This window comes from Scyliorhinus torazame, chromosome 14 (assembly GCF_047496885.1).
Source record: "Scyliorhinus torazame isolate Kashiwa2021f chromosome 14, sScyTor2.1, whole genome shotgun sequence".
NCBI lineage: Eukaryota > Metazoa > Chordata > Chondrichthyes > Carcharhiniformes > Scyliorhinidae > Scyliorhinus > Scyliorhinus torazame.
In genome coordinates, this window is record NC_092720.1 from 32,058,365 (window position 1) to 32,076,843 (window position 18,479).

The 18,479-nt window shown below is 48.4% G+C and overlaps 1 protein-coding gene across 3 annotated transcripts in view; it reads left to right on the forward strand.

Moving 5' to 3' along the window:
* Positions 1-18,479, forward strand: part of plod2 (procollagen-lysine, 2-oxoglutarate 5-dioxygenase 2) — a 278,992-nt gene that overhangs the window by 239,158 nt on the left and 21,355 nt on the right. For all 3 annotated transcript variants that reach the window (XM_072473887.1, XM_072473885.1, XM_072473886.1), the window contains one exon: positions 10,048-10,161. In XM_072473887.1, the coding sequence (XP_072329988.1) occupies positions 10,048-10,161 (114 nt within the window). The remainder of the gene's footprint in view (positions 1-10,047; positions 10,162-18,479) is intronic.

The window sequence follows — 18,479 nt, forward strand, 5'->3', positions numbered from 1 at the left end:
CGAATGTATGTTGTCTGTTGTCAGTTGTACAATGTAATAATTGCCCCATTATTACTTGGATAATTGGTTGGACAAGCACAGAGGACAAAAACGTCATTTGAATTTGATGACTGTTTTACAAATTTGACCCCAAAATACGGTTTAATAGGAGTCGTACTTTTTAAGCGGGCAGGTTTTTTTTTTGATTTTACCTGGCTTTGCTCTATTTTGTTAAGTTAATGACTAGGTTGGCCATGTTGTCTGGTTTGTGTGTGTGGCGAATATAATGCACACTGGAGAGCCTTGGAATCCCACCAAGTCGCAAGTGAGGATGACCTTGACACGCACTGGGGCCTGCTGGTACAATGTTTTATTCTGTGTGATGAAAAGCTGGAGTTGCGCAGCAGGCGATGTTGAGGTACTGCCTACCCTACAAGTGAGAAATAACTTTTTCAGAACTCCATGCTTGGAATATAGGTGTTGTTGGCAAGCCAGCATTTGTTGCCCATCCGTTGCTGCCTTTGGAAAACCATCTTCTTCAACTATGTTGGACATACTCCCACAGTTCTGTTAGGGTGGATTTCCAGAGTTTTGACCTAGCATTTAGGAAGGAATGACGATATGGGTCTGGTGCATGATCAATTACACTCAAGACGAAGTGATTTCATAACTGAAGGCTTTAATCGACTAGAACTTGTTCCCCAGCAGCTTCGGTACAGAAAGTGAAAGCTGCTGGGACGGCACCGGTTCTTATACTCCACCTGTCAGGGCGGAGCTACGTATCAACAGCCAATGGTAAACTCCTAGGTTTAACCAATGGTCATCAGCCTCTTAGGTACCGCAATACCTGATTATACCACATTCACCCCCTGTTAAAAAAGAGTCCGGTGGGGTTGGTGGCCAGTGGTAACAGTCGCCTTTTCTATAGTATGATCAGATGTGGAGGTACCGTGATACCTCCTTACAGGGCTGTCGAGAATATTTACAAAGTGTTCGTTCACGGTTAAAGTCACAGCGAAGCAATCAGTCGATCGGGTGGCCTGGTCATCCTTCTGGATCGTCTGGGCTTCGGTGGTGATTCTGGTGGGGGTCCAGGTGGTTGCGACTCCGGGAGCGTGGTTTCGGCCTCCCTGGCAGCTTCGTCATCCCTAGGCGGCGCTGTTGGGGCAAACGGTTGAAACGGGAGGGGGGGCCTGTAGGTGGTGGGTGGGCGGGCCTAGGCAGGAGCGGCGGGAGTACTGACCCTCCAGTGAGGTGCTGTGGGGGGGGGGGGGGGGGGGGGGCTAATGGTTCGGGTTCGCGTGGGGTTCCGGCGGGCGCCAGGTCCCGTAGGGCGCCAGGTCCCGTAGGGAGACCGTATCTTGCCGGCCGTCAGGGAACGCCACGTAGGCGTACTGAGGGTTAGCATGCAGCAGGTGGACCCTCTCGACCAACGGGTCCGACTTGTGCGCCCGCACGTGCTTCCGATGCAGGATGGGTACGGGTGTCGCTAGCCAGGTTGGGAGCGAGGTCCCGGAGGAGGATTTCCTGGGGAAAGCAAGGAGACGTTCATGAGGTGTCTGATTGGTAGTTGTACAGAGCAGCGACCGAATGGCGCGGAGGGCCACCGGGAGGACTTCTTGCCAGCGGGAGACTGGGAGATTCCTGGACCGTAGGGCCAGTAGAACAGTCTTCCAGACCGTCCCGTTCTCCCTCTCCACCTGTCCGTTTCCCCGTGGGCTGTAACTGGTCGTCCTGCTGGAGGCAATGCCCCTGCTGAGCAGTAATTGACGCAGTTCGTCGCTCATAAAGGAGGACCCCCTATCACTGTGTATGTACGCGGGGAAACCGAACAGTGTAAAGATACCCTGGAGGGCCTTGATGACGGTGGTTGCGGTCATGTCTGGGCAGGGGATGGCGAATGGGAACCGGGAGTACTCGTCAATCACATTCAGGAAATACGTGTTGCGGTCGGTGGAGGGGAGGGGGCCTTTGAAATCCATGCTAAGGCGTTCAAAGGGACGGGAAGCCTTTATCAGGTGCGCCCTCTCTCGCCGGTAGAAGTGCGGTTTGCACTCCGCGCAGATTTGGCAGTCCCTAGTGACTGTCCTGACCTCCTCGATGGAGTAGGGCAGGTTACGGGTCTTGATGAAGTGGAAGAAACTAGTGACCCCCCGGGTGGCAGAGGTCCTCGTGGAGGGCTCGGAGGTGGTCCACTTGTGCAGTGGCACAAGTGCCGCAGGACAGGGCATCAGGAGGCTCGTTTAGCTTCCCTGGACGGTACAAGATCTCGTAGTTGAAGGTGGAGAGTTCTATCCTCCTCCGCAAGATCTTGTCGCTGGTGCTGTTGCAAGTGTCCGAGGTCGGCTTTGGTCCAGTGTCACCGAGGCCAGATAAAGCAGTTGCAAGTTCTGATCGGGCAGCGTGTAATCAGCCGTGCTGGGGGCCTGGGGCCCCATCCAAGATGGCGTCACCCATGGGTCGCACATGGTGGCTGGGGATGGACAAGATGGCGGCGGGGATGGACAAAATGGCAGCGCCCACCCGTCCAGCGTGGTGTCCGGGGGGCAAGATGGCTGCGCCCGTGGGTCGCACGTGGCCCTAGGATAGGGGGGTGGCGTTGAGCGCTGGCCGGTCGGGGCCTGAAGGGGGGGTTGCCGTGGCGGTTCGGATTCGTTGGAGACCGCGGCCACGGCGCGGGCCTGGCAGACCCCCACAAAGTGGCCCTTCTTGCCGCACCCTTTGCAGGTGGCGGTGCGGGCCGGGCAGCGCGGGCGGGGATGATTCGCCTGCCCGCAGAAGAAACAGCGGGGCCCGGTGGGTCAGAGGGAATGTCTGTGGGGCTGCCGCTGCGGGGTGCCACGCAGCCCAGGGGACCGTCGCGCGATTGGGCGCATAGGACTGCGCGTTTTGGGAGGCTACGTCCATGGACACTGCCAGGGCCCGTGCCTCTCTACGTCCCAGGGTGTCCTTTTCTAGGAGTCTTTGGCGGATCACTGAAGAGCTCATATCTGCTACGAAGGCATCCCTGATTAAAAGTTCCGTGTGCTTGCGCCCCGAAACTTGCAGGCAGCCACAGTTTCGGCCCAGCACCAGTAGCGCCCAGTAGAAATCCTCCACGATTCCCCGGGGCTTTGCCGTCTAGTTGCAAGCTGGTGACGTGCGTAGACCTGATTTACAGGGCGGATGTAATGTCCTTTTAACAGTTCGATCGCGGCATCACAGTCCTCCGCCTCCTCGATAAGGGTGTAGATCCCAGGGCTGACCCTTGAGCGCAGGAGATGCATTTTCTGTCCTTCTGAGGGGGTACCTCTGGCCGTCTTGAGGTAGCCTTTAAAGCACGCCAGCCCGTGTTTAAATATTGCAGCCGAGTTCTCTGCGTGGGGGCTGAGTTGTAGGCACTCCGGTTTGATTCGGAGATCCATCCTTCCAGCTTAAATCTAGTCGATTAAATTGATGCATGACCAGTTACACTCAAGACAAAGTGATTTCATAACTGAAGGCTTTAACCGACTATAACTTGTTCCCCAGCAGCTTTGGTACAGAAAGTGAAGGCTGCTGGGACGGCACCGGTTCTTATACTCTGCCTTTCAGGCTGTATCAACAGCCAATGGTAAACTCCTAGGTTTAACCAATGGTCATCAGCCTCTTAGGTACTGCAATACCTGATAATACCACAGGGTCCAAATCAGGAGAGTGTGTGATTTGAAAAAGAACTTGGAGTTGGTGGTTAGATAGGAGCAGGAGTTGACCATATGGCTCTTGAGCCTGCTCTGTCATTCAATGCGATTATGGCTTCACCCTCCTCCTCTTCTGCCCAATCCCCATGTCCTTGATTCCCTGACAGACCCAAAAATCTGTCTCTCTCGGCCTGAAATTTATTCCATGATGGAGCATCCACAACCCTCTCAGATCTTTCCATGTGAATACTGCAATTATCCTACTAGGTAGCAAAGGTTGCAGGTTTGGGAGATGTTATCTGGGGAGTATCCTCAATCCTGTAGCTAATATGCACTGCAGTGCATGGTGCACCAGGTGGTGGAGAGAATAGCTGTGTAAGGTGGTAGATGGCTTTGCCGGTAGAGACAGCTGCTTTGTACTGAATGGTGTCAAGCTTCTTGAGTATTCTTGCAGTGACGTTGAAGAGAAGCATGTTCTGAAATGCTGTCATTAATCCCATCAGTGAAGAAGACCGTGAGTATGTACTTGAGGGAATGCTGGGATACAATGGATCAATGAAAGATTCTTGGGTTCTGTGATTTATTCATAAGCGAGGAAGTCTTTGAAACACTCCAGGTTACAATGTTCTGTAATTAAAGAAGACCATTTTTAAATGACGTCCCGATCTCTCAAGCGATGCAACCCCCAAACAATGGGGTCCCCAGGCACCTCTGGCCCGTTCACGGCTGAGCAGAAAATGCTATCTTGGCACCTTAGTAGTGTCGGCCTGGCACGCTGGCAGTGACACCTGGGCACATTGACAGTGGCAGGGTGGCACTGCCAGGCTGCCCAGGTGGCAGCAGCAGTGCCAGGGTACCACCCTGTCCAGAGGGCATACAGCTGGGGATCTCCAATCCTCTAGGAGACCCCATAAGTGCCATTCTGTCTGGTCCCATTTGAGGAGACCAGCACTGAACAAGGGAGTTAGATCCCAAGCCTTGGTTAGATCTCGGGAACGCATATTAGAGTGAGACTAGCTGTCTCACTCTAATATGCAGATTTGCCAGAAAGTGACCCCACCCACAATGGGTGGGATTCACATCACGACTGGGATTCGATCACGTTAGATCTTGCGAGGCATGGAGAGCAGGGTGGATCCCGGAAGTGGTTTCTCCCGGCACCTACCAGTCACGCTGCGCCACGCTACTGGTAGATCCCACCCAAAGTCTTTTTTCATACACAAGGTAAATACGACCATTTCAAGACTGAACACCTGGTGGATGCAGAACATAGAACAGTAAGAATACTACATGTTGTGGGTATTCTACGTCGTGGGTTTACATGTTGTTTTTGAAATGGACTTCAGGCATGGAGTCAAAAAGCTTTGGATAATTAATCGTGTTTATCCCAGCAGTTAGGAAGAACAAGATTCCATTGTGAACCATCCCATATCCTCGGCTGGATTTTCCAGCCCTGGAACCGGTGGGCATCGTCGCAGGCAGGACAGGAAGATTGGGAGACCTGTTTACTTTTAACAGTTCTCCAAATTTGCTCATCCTGCCTGCAACATTGGCCATCAGAGTCCAAACATCCGGCAGCCAAATCTGTTGGCTTTGCATTGGGAAGTGCTGCACCACCTTCTTTATTTTTCAAGTATATAAACGTCTAACGTCTGGGGTGAGATCGTCTGACTGTTCACGCCAGCGGGATCTTCTGGTCCCGCTGACGACGCACTCCCGTCATGCGTTTCCTGGCGGTGTGGGGTGGATTCAATGGGCTATCCCATTGACAGAAGATCCCGCTGTCGGCCAGCGGAGAGCTGCCTCCCGCCACCGAGAAGCAGGCCACGGGGAGGTTAGACAATCACGCCCATGGATGGTGATGTAGTCTGAACAGTGAAAGTCTGTGAAATCAATTTCTTACTGATTCCTGAAGTCAAGTTTTGTTTATAGTGCACATCAAAATTTTAAAATATTTTTTAAAATTTACTTTTTATTGCACGTAAATCTTATCCCCACATCTCACAGGCAGCAGGACTACATGATGCACAGATGAAATGCAGTGAGATACAGTTTATTTGGCAAACATAAACAAAATCACTACGGTGCCCCAACACCGGTATATTTGAGGGCGGAGGGGCTTGGAAAATAAAACAGATGGCCTGCCCAACATCTTCCTGTCCAGCCTTGACAGGTCTCCCATATTGTGGTGGACGGGGAAGGTGACAGGCAGCCCACCTGGTTTTTGGTCTGTTGAGGCACTTGAGCGGCCATTTAATGGCCACTTCAAGCTTCGTTCTGCCTCCACCTTTATACATGTTGGCAGGGGAAGCAAGGCAGGTATTCTGGCATCTTTCAAAGAATAAGGAAGAACAAAGAAATGTACAGCACAGGAACAGGCCCTTCGGGCCTCCAAGCCTGCGTCGACCATGCTGCGCGTCTAAACTAAAATCTTCTGCACTTCGGGGGCCCATATCCCTCTATTCCCATCCTATTCATGTATTTGTCAAGATGCCCCTTAAAAGTCACGATCGTCCCTGCTTCCACCACCTTCTTCACGCAACGAGTTCCAGGCACCCACTACCCTCCTGTGTAAAAACACTTGCTTCGTACATCTCCTCTGAACCTTGCCCCTCGCACCTTATACCTATGCCCCCTAGTAATTGACCCCTCTACTCTGGGAAAAAGCCTCTGACTATCCACTCTGTCTATGCCCCTCATAAATTTGTAGACCTCTATCAGGTCGCCCCTCAACCTCCGTCGTTCCAGTGAGAACAAACCGAGTTTATTCAACCTCCTCATAGCTAATGCCCTCCATACCAGGCAACATCCTGGTAAATCTCTTCTGCACCCTCTCTAAAGCCTCCACATCGTTCTAGTAGTGTGGTGACCAGAATTGAACACTCTACTCCAAGTGTGGCCTAATTAAGGTTCTATACAGCCAATTTTTATACTCGATGCCCCGGCCAATGAAGGCAAGCATGCCGTATGCTTTCTTGACTACGTTCCCCACCTGTGTTGCCCCTTTGCCCCTTTCAATGACCTGTGGACCTTTGCACATAGATCTCTCTGACTGTCAATACTCTTGAGGGTTCTACCATTCACTGTATATTCCCTACCTGTATTAGACCTTCCAAAATGTATTACCTCACATTTGTCTGGATTAAACTCCATCTGCCACCTCTCAACCCGTCTCGAAACGATCTAAATCCTGCAGCATCCTCTGACAATCCTCATCGCTATCCGCAATTCCATCAACCTATGTGTCATCTGCAAACTTACTAATCAGACCAGTTAAATTTTCCTCCAAATCATTTATAAATATATATATATATATATATATATATGTATATACTACGAACAGCAAAGGTCCCAGCACTGATCACTGCTGGCGGCCAGGAAAGGGTGTGTGTGTAAACCTCCTTTTGGAGTGGGGGGGGGGCCCTGTGCTTCAGAGGCATAACACCCCTCTCCAACCATCCCACAGATCATGCCCCCCCCCCCCTTAAGCATTCCTTCCACCGGTCTCTCGAACATAGGCCCATGCCACCTTTCTTGTTGGAATCTGTCTGTCCAAAATCCCCGGACTTAGCTGAAGTCCAGCACCCCTGGCACTTCTCCAGGGGCTGCTTATAGCCCCAGCGGTGGGTGCTACCTGACTCTGGTGCTGCTGGGATGACAGAGCTACCAACCAATCGGATTGGACGGCTGCTCTCTGGGGCATGACGTCTTCACCAGATGGAGTGGAAATCCGTCACTTGATCAATTAAGCCCCCACCCCCACCTCCCAACATAATACTGCAGTGGGCCACTGCCCCCATAAAATCCACTCCACTGTTTCAAGTGCTGAAGCTACAGGCTAAAAACAGAAGTCTTGTCAGCGGCGACAAAGTTCATTCATCGCTGTTTCCCATTGTAGATGGTGTGTTGTCTGGGGTTTTTAATAAAACTAGTATTGCATTTATTTAAATTATTCAGACTGCTGTGATGTGGTAAAGCCTAGCAACTCTGAATTGGGAATTGCCATATAGCAGAAGCCTAGTTTTTTTTTCCACCCAGTGTTCAAATGATTTCTCAAATTTTGAAGGTGGTTGGACGTTTACCGAAAACCACTGATTTTTCTCACACCGGGAAAGGAATTACGTTACATATTGAAAAAAACTATGTTTTATGAGGTCCTGCGTCCAGTTCTTGAAGAGTTTGTTGAAGAGTTGGAAGGGCAACATGGGAAAAGATTTGAACCTCTGCTGCATTTCATATTTTCGATCACATCAGCGTGGAATTATAAAGATTTCTGTTCAGAAGTGTTTGCAGATCCTGGTAATTCAACCAAATTTTCCCCTCATCCTCCATGTTTCCTGCTGCTGCTGTTTAGATGCCCTTTTAATCATTAGTTTTGAACCTACATCTTATAACATAGAATAAAAAACTGGTTCAGTTATATGCTACCTGTTCACTGCACAGCTTTAATAAATTTGTTACATTATCAAATGACATATTGCACACATCAAACCAGTAAAGGGGCATGGGGGGGGGGGGGTATTCTCTTCTATACTCTTCTATTTACAATCTGTTCATGGTGTGGCAGTGGACCTGGTTCTCCCTGCGGCAAGCATGTGTCATTTGTGAGTAAAGTCAGCTGACACAATCATGCGCAAGCTGTGCTTTAAATGGGTGGGATATTGAACTATTGTTAATGTCCTATTAACACGCTTCCCCTTTGATAGATTTTTTTTTCTAATCAAGAATGCAAGAATTCTGTAGAACCTTGCATCATGCCAAAAAAGTGCAACTTTTGGAAATGTTCTCTATTTTTTAATAACTATTTGGGTTCACTGCCTGTGATTTTACACCCCCCCCCCCCCCCCCCCCGCATCTTCACTCCATGTTATAACAAGCACAAGCACAAAACCAGTGTGCTGGCAAATACAAAGTCCAGATCAGCTGAGTTTTAATGAACATCAACCGGTTGGTTGTAAATCTTGTCAGGTGTGACCGACCCACTTGTGAAAAGATGACTTTGGTTATCCTAAGAGAGGTCCTGTGTAATTTCACCGATGACGTTCTTAAAAATATCTGAAATTGAGGTTGGTATTATCCTCTCAATTCTTTAATTTCAAGGATGACAATAGGTTGAAGACCTCCTTACTTTCATCCTACCAGAGTCTTGCCACCCAAAGTATTGTTTTTGCTCATAGGGACAAGGCTCTGAGCAATAAATATCAACTGTTGTTGCCTATTGAATGGATAGAAGGCACAGACCCATCAATTCAAGGGATCCATCCCATGAATTCTACCCAACTGAAATAGGCAGGTTTTTAACAAGCCACATCTGAAATCTAACCTTGTGCCCTCTTGCTACGAAGGTGGGCACGGAGGTTGTGTTATTTTACCTCCCAAATAAAATACAGCTGTCTTAAATGTGAATAATGCGATTTCAGTGTACTGGGATATTTTAGGATGCTCTGTGCTTTTGGACTTAATCCATATGTCTTGCTTTTTGTAAATACGTAAAATATCTTGATGAACTGTTTATCTAGGTTGAAATTGTTTTAAACAATGGGTATTTCAATTATGTTTGCTTCAGTTTATATTTTGAACTTCTATAGCAAGAGGGTAATTCAAAAGATTAAAACCTGGTCTTTTTTTTTAGTTACAAATTGCACCATTCTTCATTTTATTTCCAGAAGGTTTATTGTGATGTCCAATTATTGTGCCACTTTACATTTTTTAACTGTTGAAAACAAGTCAAGAAAGCATTCTCTATTTCCAGGTATCACTAGTTTGAAGCAGAAATTTGAAGCTTTACGGCAATATCTCTGGGATCAGGTTCCCTCGGAAATGATATCAGTGTTCGATGCTCAGAGTCTGTTTTACATGAAATTGCACCTAGTGCACAAAGGATTATTTTCTATGCATGAAACGATATTTTGAGAAGCACTAACTGGTTAGGCATTCTTAGCCAAGTACCATCTTTTGTTTGAAAGTCAGACCAAGCCTCCGATTTAATGGAGTAAGGAAGCTCTTTATAAAAGCTGCTTTCAGGATGCATTTCACCGACTCCCATCATCCCTTCCAAATCTGACTCTCACCACAACCTTGGGGAGGGACTGGGGAGGGGGGGGGGGGGGGGATCCGGGGGGGGGGGGGGGGTCAGGGGAGTGACCGCAACCTCTGGCTAGAAACCTGCTGCTCAAACTTGCAAAGTGTTAAGCGCTCTGGAGAATGAAATAAGTCATTCCTCCTTTGTGCAATTCTGCAATTGTCTTGTCTGCCGAGCAGATGTCACATTAACACCAACCTTGAACTGTTGGAAGACAAACACTCATTCCAGATGTGTACAGACCGTGTCAGGAGTATATTTTTTTGGTGTATTATTTTGTAACCAGAATAACTTCCAAGTAGTAATTTAAAATTTTTTAATACATAGGGCATTTTCATGTACATTAGCAACCAGCATGAGTTTGGGCGGCTTCTTCCAACAGAAAATTACAATGCCTCACATGTGCACGCCGATCTTTGGGAAATCTTCGACAATCCATTGGTGAGTATTATTAAATTATTAATAAAGTTCTGACTCTGGAGCATGCATTTTAAAGCCTAATTTTTTTACAAAATTATGTTTTTATTCCAAATGTTTACAAATATCCATATTGACTCTCTTCAGGTAATCAATTATGTTCTGTTATTAAATTTTCATTAATTCAGTTATTTTAGAAAATATATTAAGCACAATGCATTATTTAGGATGCCAAGAGCCGGTGCAGACGCAATGGGCCGAATGGCCTCCTTCTGCACTGTAAATCCTATGATAAATTGTATGATTTAAAATGTACAACCTATAGCATGAGTGTGTGCGTAAATAATGACCTGTACTTAGGAATTTGTGACAAGATAGCTTCAGAAATGATCAGAAGGCATTGAGAACAACATTCAAATGATTTAAACCTGAAGATACATTAAGAGCCTTGCAACATCCGATTTGACCTATAATTCTAAAATGTGGCTGCTTGGCATAAATGGTGGCAAGGTTATTTTGATATTTAGTGCTGGTTATGGTACCTGTAAATCCTGCTGCAGCTGTACAGTCTTCTAGTCCTCGTATCAAGAAATCAGGATTGTTACTAGATTTTAGATTTGTTTGGTTACTTTTACTTCCCCATTTCAGAAAGGATCAATGATATGGATGTTTTGTCATCTGCTATAATTTTCTACACTGTATATTGTGCGACAGACCAAGCAATCGTTTTTTTTATTTTAGGTTTTGGCACGCCATCATATATTAGGATCTAGGGTGCACACTTCACTTACATTGGGAAAAGTCATAAATATCACTCTGAAAATCCTTACACATTGCAAGTATACACAGGATGGAAACATTAAGCATTTAAAGATCAAGGTTTAGTACCCTAGAGACAGCTGTATTTCGCTCATGGCTCAACACCCTTTTCTCTATCTTTTTTTAATCAATTATGGAGCTGTCTCAAATGCATTTCCTTTCCAGTAATCTGGTGATATTTATAATGAAGTGCAAGGCATATTTTATGGTCCACTGTGTTTTTTGTTGACTGTTGTATATTTTATGTGCTGAAGTAAATGCTGCATTCTTACCAGCCAGCAGCGAATGAAATGAATAGGAAGGTGACAACAGAAAAGGGATACATGCATTATTTTGGCAGGCAGGCCTTCAGAGCTGGGAAGTTATGAAATTAACTGTGAGGATCATCATCAGCAAGGTAAAAGCCAATGGGTAATGTGGCGTTTGCAATTACGTTTTAATGAAACAAGAGTCTGGTAATTCTCATTTATGAAAAGAGAAAATAGTTTTGAACAAGGGAGACAGACTTGAGGTGGTTGGCAAAGTGAGATGAAGGATTCTTTCATGTGGCACGTTATTATGATCTTGATTGTACTGCCTGAAAGGGGTTGTGCAAACGGATTTGGTAGCAACTTTCAGAAGAAAATTCGACAAATACACGACGAGGAGAAAATTGCAGTGTTATGGAAAAGGAGCAAAAAAGCAGGACTAATTCGATAGCTTACTCTGAGCCAGCGCAGCAACATTGGGCTGAACACCAGATTCCTGTGCTGTAAGCTTGTGCGATTACAAAGCTACCAACAAACTATTAAAATAAATACTGAAAAAAATATTTTAAAATGGGTCTCCACCCTGATTTTTAAATTTTAAGTGTATAGTTCAATATTATGTGCAATATCTACATATGCATAATGCTATTGTTTAGAGTGCATACTATATTAGCATTTTATTAGGCTTGCAGCAGAAATGTATGAGACTATACGAATATTAAACAGTGCAGCACAGTGGCGCAGTGGTTAGTGCTGCTGCCTCACGGCGCCGTGTTCCCAGGTTCGATCCCGGCTCTGGGTCACTGTCTGTGTGGAGTTTGCACATTCTCCCCGTGTTTGCGTGGGTTTCGCCCCCACAGCTCAAATATGTGCAGGGTAGGTGAATTGGCCATGTTAAATTGCCCCTTAATTGAAAAAAATTAATTGGGTACTCTAAATTTACTTTCAGAAAAAAAAGAAGAAAAAAAGAAAAAGAATATTAAACATATAAGAAGAATAAGAAGAATAAGAGACATCTGGGCCGGGATTCTCCGTTAGCCGATGGCAAATCGGGAAAGGCGATTGGGCGGAGAATCGGTTCCAACACCAAAATCACGGTTGGCGACTATTTGACGCCAAATTGCAATGCTCCAGCACCTCGACAGCGACGATGCGTTCCGGAACGCACATAGAGTAGACGCTATTTGCATATCATTAGCGGGCCCGACGGTATTCTCCGTGATTCTCCGCCTCCGATGGGCCGGGTTCCCTACAACGCGGTTCACTTGCACTTTTAAAAATGGTGAAACCGGTGTGGCGGCTGCTGAGGGAGAGCGAGGGAATACAGAAAGTGTCCAACAGAGCCATAGTTTGCGGACAGTTGTGCCCCTGACTGGGGGGCTTCTGCCAGGGCCGGGGGGAGTTGTGGAGGGTGGCCAGGATGTGGGGTCGGGGTGGACGGCATGGAACACCAATGCCGTAGCCGGCAAGGGAGCCATGCAGCTGCGCACACCGCGAACAGCCCACTTTAAAATTAATGCCACAGGTCATACAGATGTCCCCCACCCTTCCTAGGGTGCCCTCTTGGCCCAGCCGACCCATCAGCTGTATGGGCGCGCTCCAGCCCAACCAGTGCTACCTTGTTGGCTGGGATAAGTGTGCAGCTTGTCAACCTCCCGAGTGTCAATCATGGACCCAGCTAATACTGCACCGTTTTTTCATTGGAATAGATTATGTTCCACGTGGCACACCACGGTGCTAGGCCTTTATCAGTAGCGGAATAGGTCCAGGTGCGGCACCAGTTTTTCTGTCGTGCAAGTCCACAAATTCTGCGTTGGCATCAACACTTAGTTTCAGAAGTGGAGAATCCCACCCCTGAGCTCTGAACCTGGGTTTTCTTTTAATGTGAAATGAAACAGAAGAAATTGCGTTTTGTGCACTGCTTTCCAAGGCTACTTGTCAACCTTATCGCCTGTCAGCAACTGCGTCCATGAGGAATTAAAATGCCCCGAGTTTGATTTAAATTTTAAGTTAAGGAAAGTTGTTCCTAAAATCAAGCGGAAGTTCATGATTTAAGGCTGAATTTTCTGGCCCTTCCCGCCGGCTCGATCTTCCGGTCCCGCCCTCCGCCTGTGGCTTCCGCCGCCCGAGCATGGCTGTTAACTTTGGTGACACCGTAAAACTGGTGATCCGCCAGTGGAAGACCCGCCACCTCCAGGGTGGGGGGGGGGGATGGGGATGGGGATGGGGGGGGGGAGATGGGGATGGGGGGAGGGAGATGGGGATGGGGGGGGGGATGGGGATGGGGATGGGGGGGGGGGTCAGAACATTCCTGCCTTCACCCCAATTTCAGTCAGACTTCCATTAAACAAAATTCATGTTACGAGAGCTTATTCGATGCTGAAACATAGCTGCTCGGGGATGATGATGTGGTCAGTGACTTCAAAATATGATTTCAGCAGCTGCAAAGTGAAGTTTAATCCCTCTTTAAACTCACTCGTGGTTTTTTTTTTTCATTTCTTTTCATGTCCTAAATGAGCAGCTCGCAGAAAAATACTTTTCACTGTACCTCGGTACACGTGACAATAAACAAATCCAATCCAATGATTACAGATTTGCACTCGCATCCCACAAAATGTGGCTCATCATCCTTACGATCAGTTCTTCCACTTTTCAAAGAATTAAACTGGTTTAAAAGTATCCACAGTGCCAACCTGCAAATTTTGCTTCAGTTTCAACATGTAGGCGATGCTTTTGCATTATGAACATACTTCCCAAAGGATTTTCAGAGGCGTTGGGGAGACACCTTTAACCATTATTGTGTTTATTAAGAGTTTGATGATGCTGCAACTACAGAAGGCTCATGTCATGTGTACTTGCAGCACCTGTACAGCCAAAGCCAGTGATGTACTGGGACAGCTACTGCATCAAGGAAGGCGCAGACCTGTGAAAAGCATTGGTCAGGAGGAAGGAACAGGCCACTTGGGTTAAAAAGCGAGATGTGGAGTCCCGCAAAAGCAAGGTGGAACCCGATAGGCCACAGCTGACGATGGCCGGAGAGCAGAGCACCGGGTCGCTCAGATTGCAGGAGAGGGGGGGGGGCGCAAGGGATTAGGGCAGTGGCAGTCAGGATGGCTCCCCGAGCTGCAAGCAGCAACAGCTGGAGGTGGTGTGACCAATGCACGTGGACCCAGAGTCCGTGGGAGCGGCTGGCAATTGCCGGTGAGTGAAGACATCACCATGCACAGGTGCAAGGCAGTACTGGACGACGAGCACGCATGGCAGCAACATCAGCGGAAATTGCATGGATGCAATGTGAGCCGAGTGCGAGTGGGAAAATGCACACGTGCGCAAATGTACCTGGCCAACCTGTATCAGGAGTTAGTGTATTGACTTTTAAGAGGGATTAAACCCCATTTAGCAGTTGCTAAAATCATGAGTTGGATTCTCCACCCCGCCGCGCCACATTTCTGCCTCGAACCTACGGCGGGATTCTCCGTTACGCCGGCTGGTCAATGGGATTTCTCATTGTGGGGCAGCCCCACGCCGTCGGGAAACCCCCGGGCGCCGGCAAAACGGAGCATCCCACCGGCGTAGAATCCCCCCCCATGTTTCAGTAATGTGAATTTTTTCATTAATGATTACATGTCAGCAATCCCAGGCCATAGTGTTTTTCGGCATCTAATGTGCTGTGGTAAATATGAAGAGGTTTCATTTCCACAATCAATTTCGTTTGATAGGGGAGACGTCCGGTGACGGCGGGCAGGAGGCAGCCGCACATTGGAGGGCTCCCGTTCGGGAACGGCATTTTCGGGGAGTAACGCCCGGTCCTAGGGCCAGCGACGGCAGTAAAAGTCGGGAGATAGCGCAAGGAGAAGCAGGATGTCGAAAAACATCAAAAAAAGGCCGGGAAAAAAGCGGCTGAAAGTCCGTTGGAGAGGGGAAAGGTCACCGCAGGGTCAACAAAGAAAATGGAGGCTGGAGCACCAGGGGAGGCCGCAGTGCTTACGGCTGAAGAACTAACTAAGGTGATGGCTGCGGAATTCCAAAAATAGTTGGCGCAGATTGAGAAATGCATGGAGATGGCAAGGAAGGAGATGAGGGAGGTTTTGAATGTGCTGGTGGAGGAGGCGGTTTCCCCGGTGAAGACGGTGGTGGGGAGCGCAGTGGCGGAGGTGCGAGAGCAAGGGGAGGCACTGAAGGAAGTGGAGGAGACGGTATTGCAGCACGGTGATCAACTTGCCTCGATGGGGAAGGAGATGCGGAAGGTGATGGGGACGAACAAGAATCTGCGAGGAAAAATGGAAGATCTGGAAAACAGATCCAGGCGACAGAATTTGAGGGTCGTGGGGCTGCCCGAAGGAGTTGAAGGACCGAAGCCGACTGAGTATTTTGCCGCGATGCTGGCAAAACTACTGGGGGAGGGGGAGGTCCCCTCCTGATATCAACTGGATGGGGCTCATCGGTCCTGGAGGCCTGTACCAAGGCGAGTGAGCCACCAAGGGCAGTGACTCTGTGCTTCCGTAGGTACAGTGTGAAGGAGAAGGTCCTGAGCTGGGCCAAGCAGAATGGGTGGTGCAGTGGGCTGGAGCTGGTATATGTGTATACCAGGACTTTATGGTGGAGCTGGCGAGGAGGCGGGCTGCCTTCAACTGGGTGAAGAGGGCACTGTACATTGGCAAGGTGCAGTGCGGCATTGTATATCCAGCGAAGCTGAGGGTGACTTACAAGCTCAGGGACTTTTATTTTGGAACGCGGAAGCAGCGGAGGAGTTTGCGAAGGCAGAAGGACTGTGGCAGAACTGACAAATTGAGGAATGGTCATGTGCCAATGTAACCTCATGACTGTATTTTCTTTTTTTTTGTATCACTGCGCGCGGGTGTCGAGGCTAAAGGAGCCAATGTTGCATATATTTGGACAAGGGAAGGGACGGGACTTTCACTTGAAAGGAGGGCTCTTTGGGGTGTAGGTGGATATGTGGGGTTTGTGTGCTAAAAGGGGATCTTTGGGCTTTCCTAGGGCCGGGCAAGGGGGAAAGGGACCCGGGCGGGGGCCTCCACGCTGGCCGGTTTAAGCCGGCCAGTGAACTGGAGTGAGGTGGGGGGAGGGGCTGCAGCCATCGGAGCCTGACAGAACAGGGTCCGAGTGGTCTAGCCGGGGTGGAAAGTTGGGGGGAGGGAACCGAGGTTGGAGGAGGGAACCGAGGTTGGGAGGAGGAGTTTTACAAGAGGCAGTGGACGGGAGTAGCTGGAGACCTTGGGGGTGGGGGGGTGGGGGGGGGGGCACAACTTTGGGGTACCATGTACGGTACCTTCTTAGAGGCTGGATGGCGTTGGTTGGGGGGGTGGGGTGGAGAGCCGTGTAGATTAAGGGTGACTACGGGTAATCCCTGATTCCTTTTTGTCATTTGTTTATGTAAACATGCGGATTGAGGTTTGAGGGTTGGTGGGCGGATGGGATCGTTGTTATTATTGACATATCTTGTTGATTATTGTTTATTGTTGATGGGTGTAAATGTGGGAGAAAACGTGAAAAAGGAGAATTAAAAAAAATAAAAATAAAATTTTTTAATTACATTTTTTTTCATTTGATAGGTGTTTGTCCGAAACAAAAGATTTAGTCATGAACTTGCACTTCATTTTAGGAACCATTTTTTGCCTTATTTCTCCCTTGGTCATTTGTGCTGATTGTAATTTGCAGCAGCCCCTCCTTAGCAGCCGCAGGCTTGGCTTGATGTGGAGTGAAGCACAGGGAAGAAAAATAATGTCTGGATAACGAAAGGGTGGAGAAACCAGATGCGAAGCTGGAACATTAAAATTTGTGGGCTCCACGACCAATTAATTTGCTGTCCTGCAGGGTCTTGCTGCAAGGGAGAGGAAATGGGAAAAATTGTGAAGTTTAAAAAGTAACTCAAATTGAAACGCTTGTGTTTCATGCTGCCCATTATCTTTTATGTGCGTGCACGTTTTGACGCAGTATCTAAATCCTTTGGGTAATATGATCACGGTGCACAAACATCAGCTTGCATTTGTGTAGCTGGAAGTGGTGCTGCATATTAAAACTGAAGCAAAAATTGTCTGGTAAGAATCACGGGTATTTTTGAAGCCTGCCTACCCATCAAAGATCAAGCACATGAGCAATTAAGATGCCCCTTGCCCTGGAGCCCACCAGTGTCATGTCGTCAAGAGTGACGTGCTTTACTGAGCAAGCACCCATCCAAAGACGATGAGCTCCTTTTTTACATGTGCATGTTGTATCCTGATGACCCGATTGAGACCCAGCTGTAACTTAGTGCAGATCGGTGCCATGGATTCCCTCCCAGATCACTTCCGGACAAAAGAGAACGAGCCCCGGAGGAGGCTGAAGGAAAATGTGCTTTAGGTTGGGGTCAAGAAGAGCGCTGCTTCAACCCTTGCAAAGATAGCGAAGGCCACCCCTACATCAGATTCTTCCCTCCACCACACCTCTCCCCTGCCCCAACACTGGATTTTCCGGAAGACAGGAGGCTGATCCCGCCGGATATCACGTGGCAGTGACGAGAGGCAGCTGCTCCCAGCCGTTCTGGGAGTTAATGTTAATGTGGACCAGGACTTAAAAGTAGCCTCCGGACCAGATTTCTGCAGCAGTGCATGGGTTTGCAAATCGTCTTGCCATCCACTCGCTGTTAAAATGGCGGAACAAGTACCAAGTAATAGTTCACCCTGCAGCAGCAGCCACCAGGAAAGGGAAGGTTAAGAGAAACGTGTTGTTTCCATTTGGTTCAGCACCCATCCCCACAACTTATTCTGCCATAGTTTGTTTCTCCTCAACTCCAAATGATGGGATTGCTTCTGATGGTTACTTCCTCCTCCTGCCATGCTCTCGCCTCCTCAACTCTTTGTACATGGTTACAATTTGTACTGTGATTATAAAGGGTTCATCCTTCATAGAATTTGCAGTGCAGAAGGAGGCCATTCGGCCCATTGAGTCTGCACCGGCCCTTGGAAAGAGCACCCATTCCTCCACCCCATCCCCCACCTCCACCCTATCCCCGTAACCCCCCCCTAACCTATTCCCCTAAGAGCAATTTAGCATGGCCTAACCTGCACATCTTTGGACTGTGGGACGAAACCGGAGCACCCGGAGGAAACCCACGCAGACACAGGGAGAACGTGCAGACTCCGCACAGACAGTGCCCCAAGCCGGGCATCGAACCTGGGACCCTGGAGTTGTGAGGCAACTGTGCTAACCACTCTGCTACCGTGCTTGCTATCCCCTCCACCCCGTGTGCTTCAGGTTGCTTTCCTCTAAGGTTGT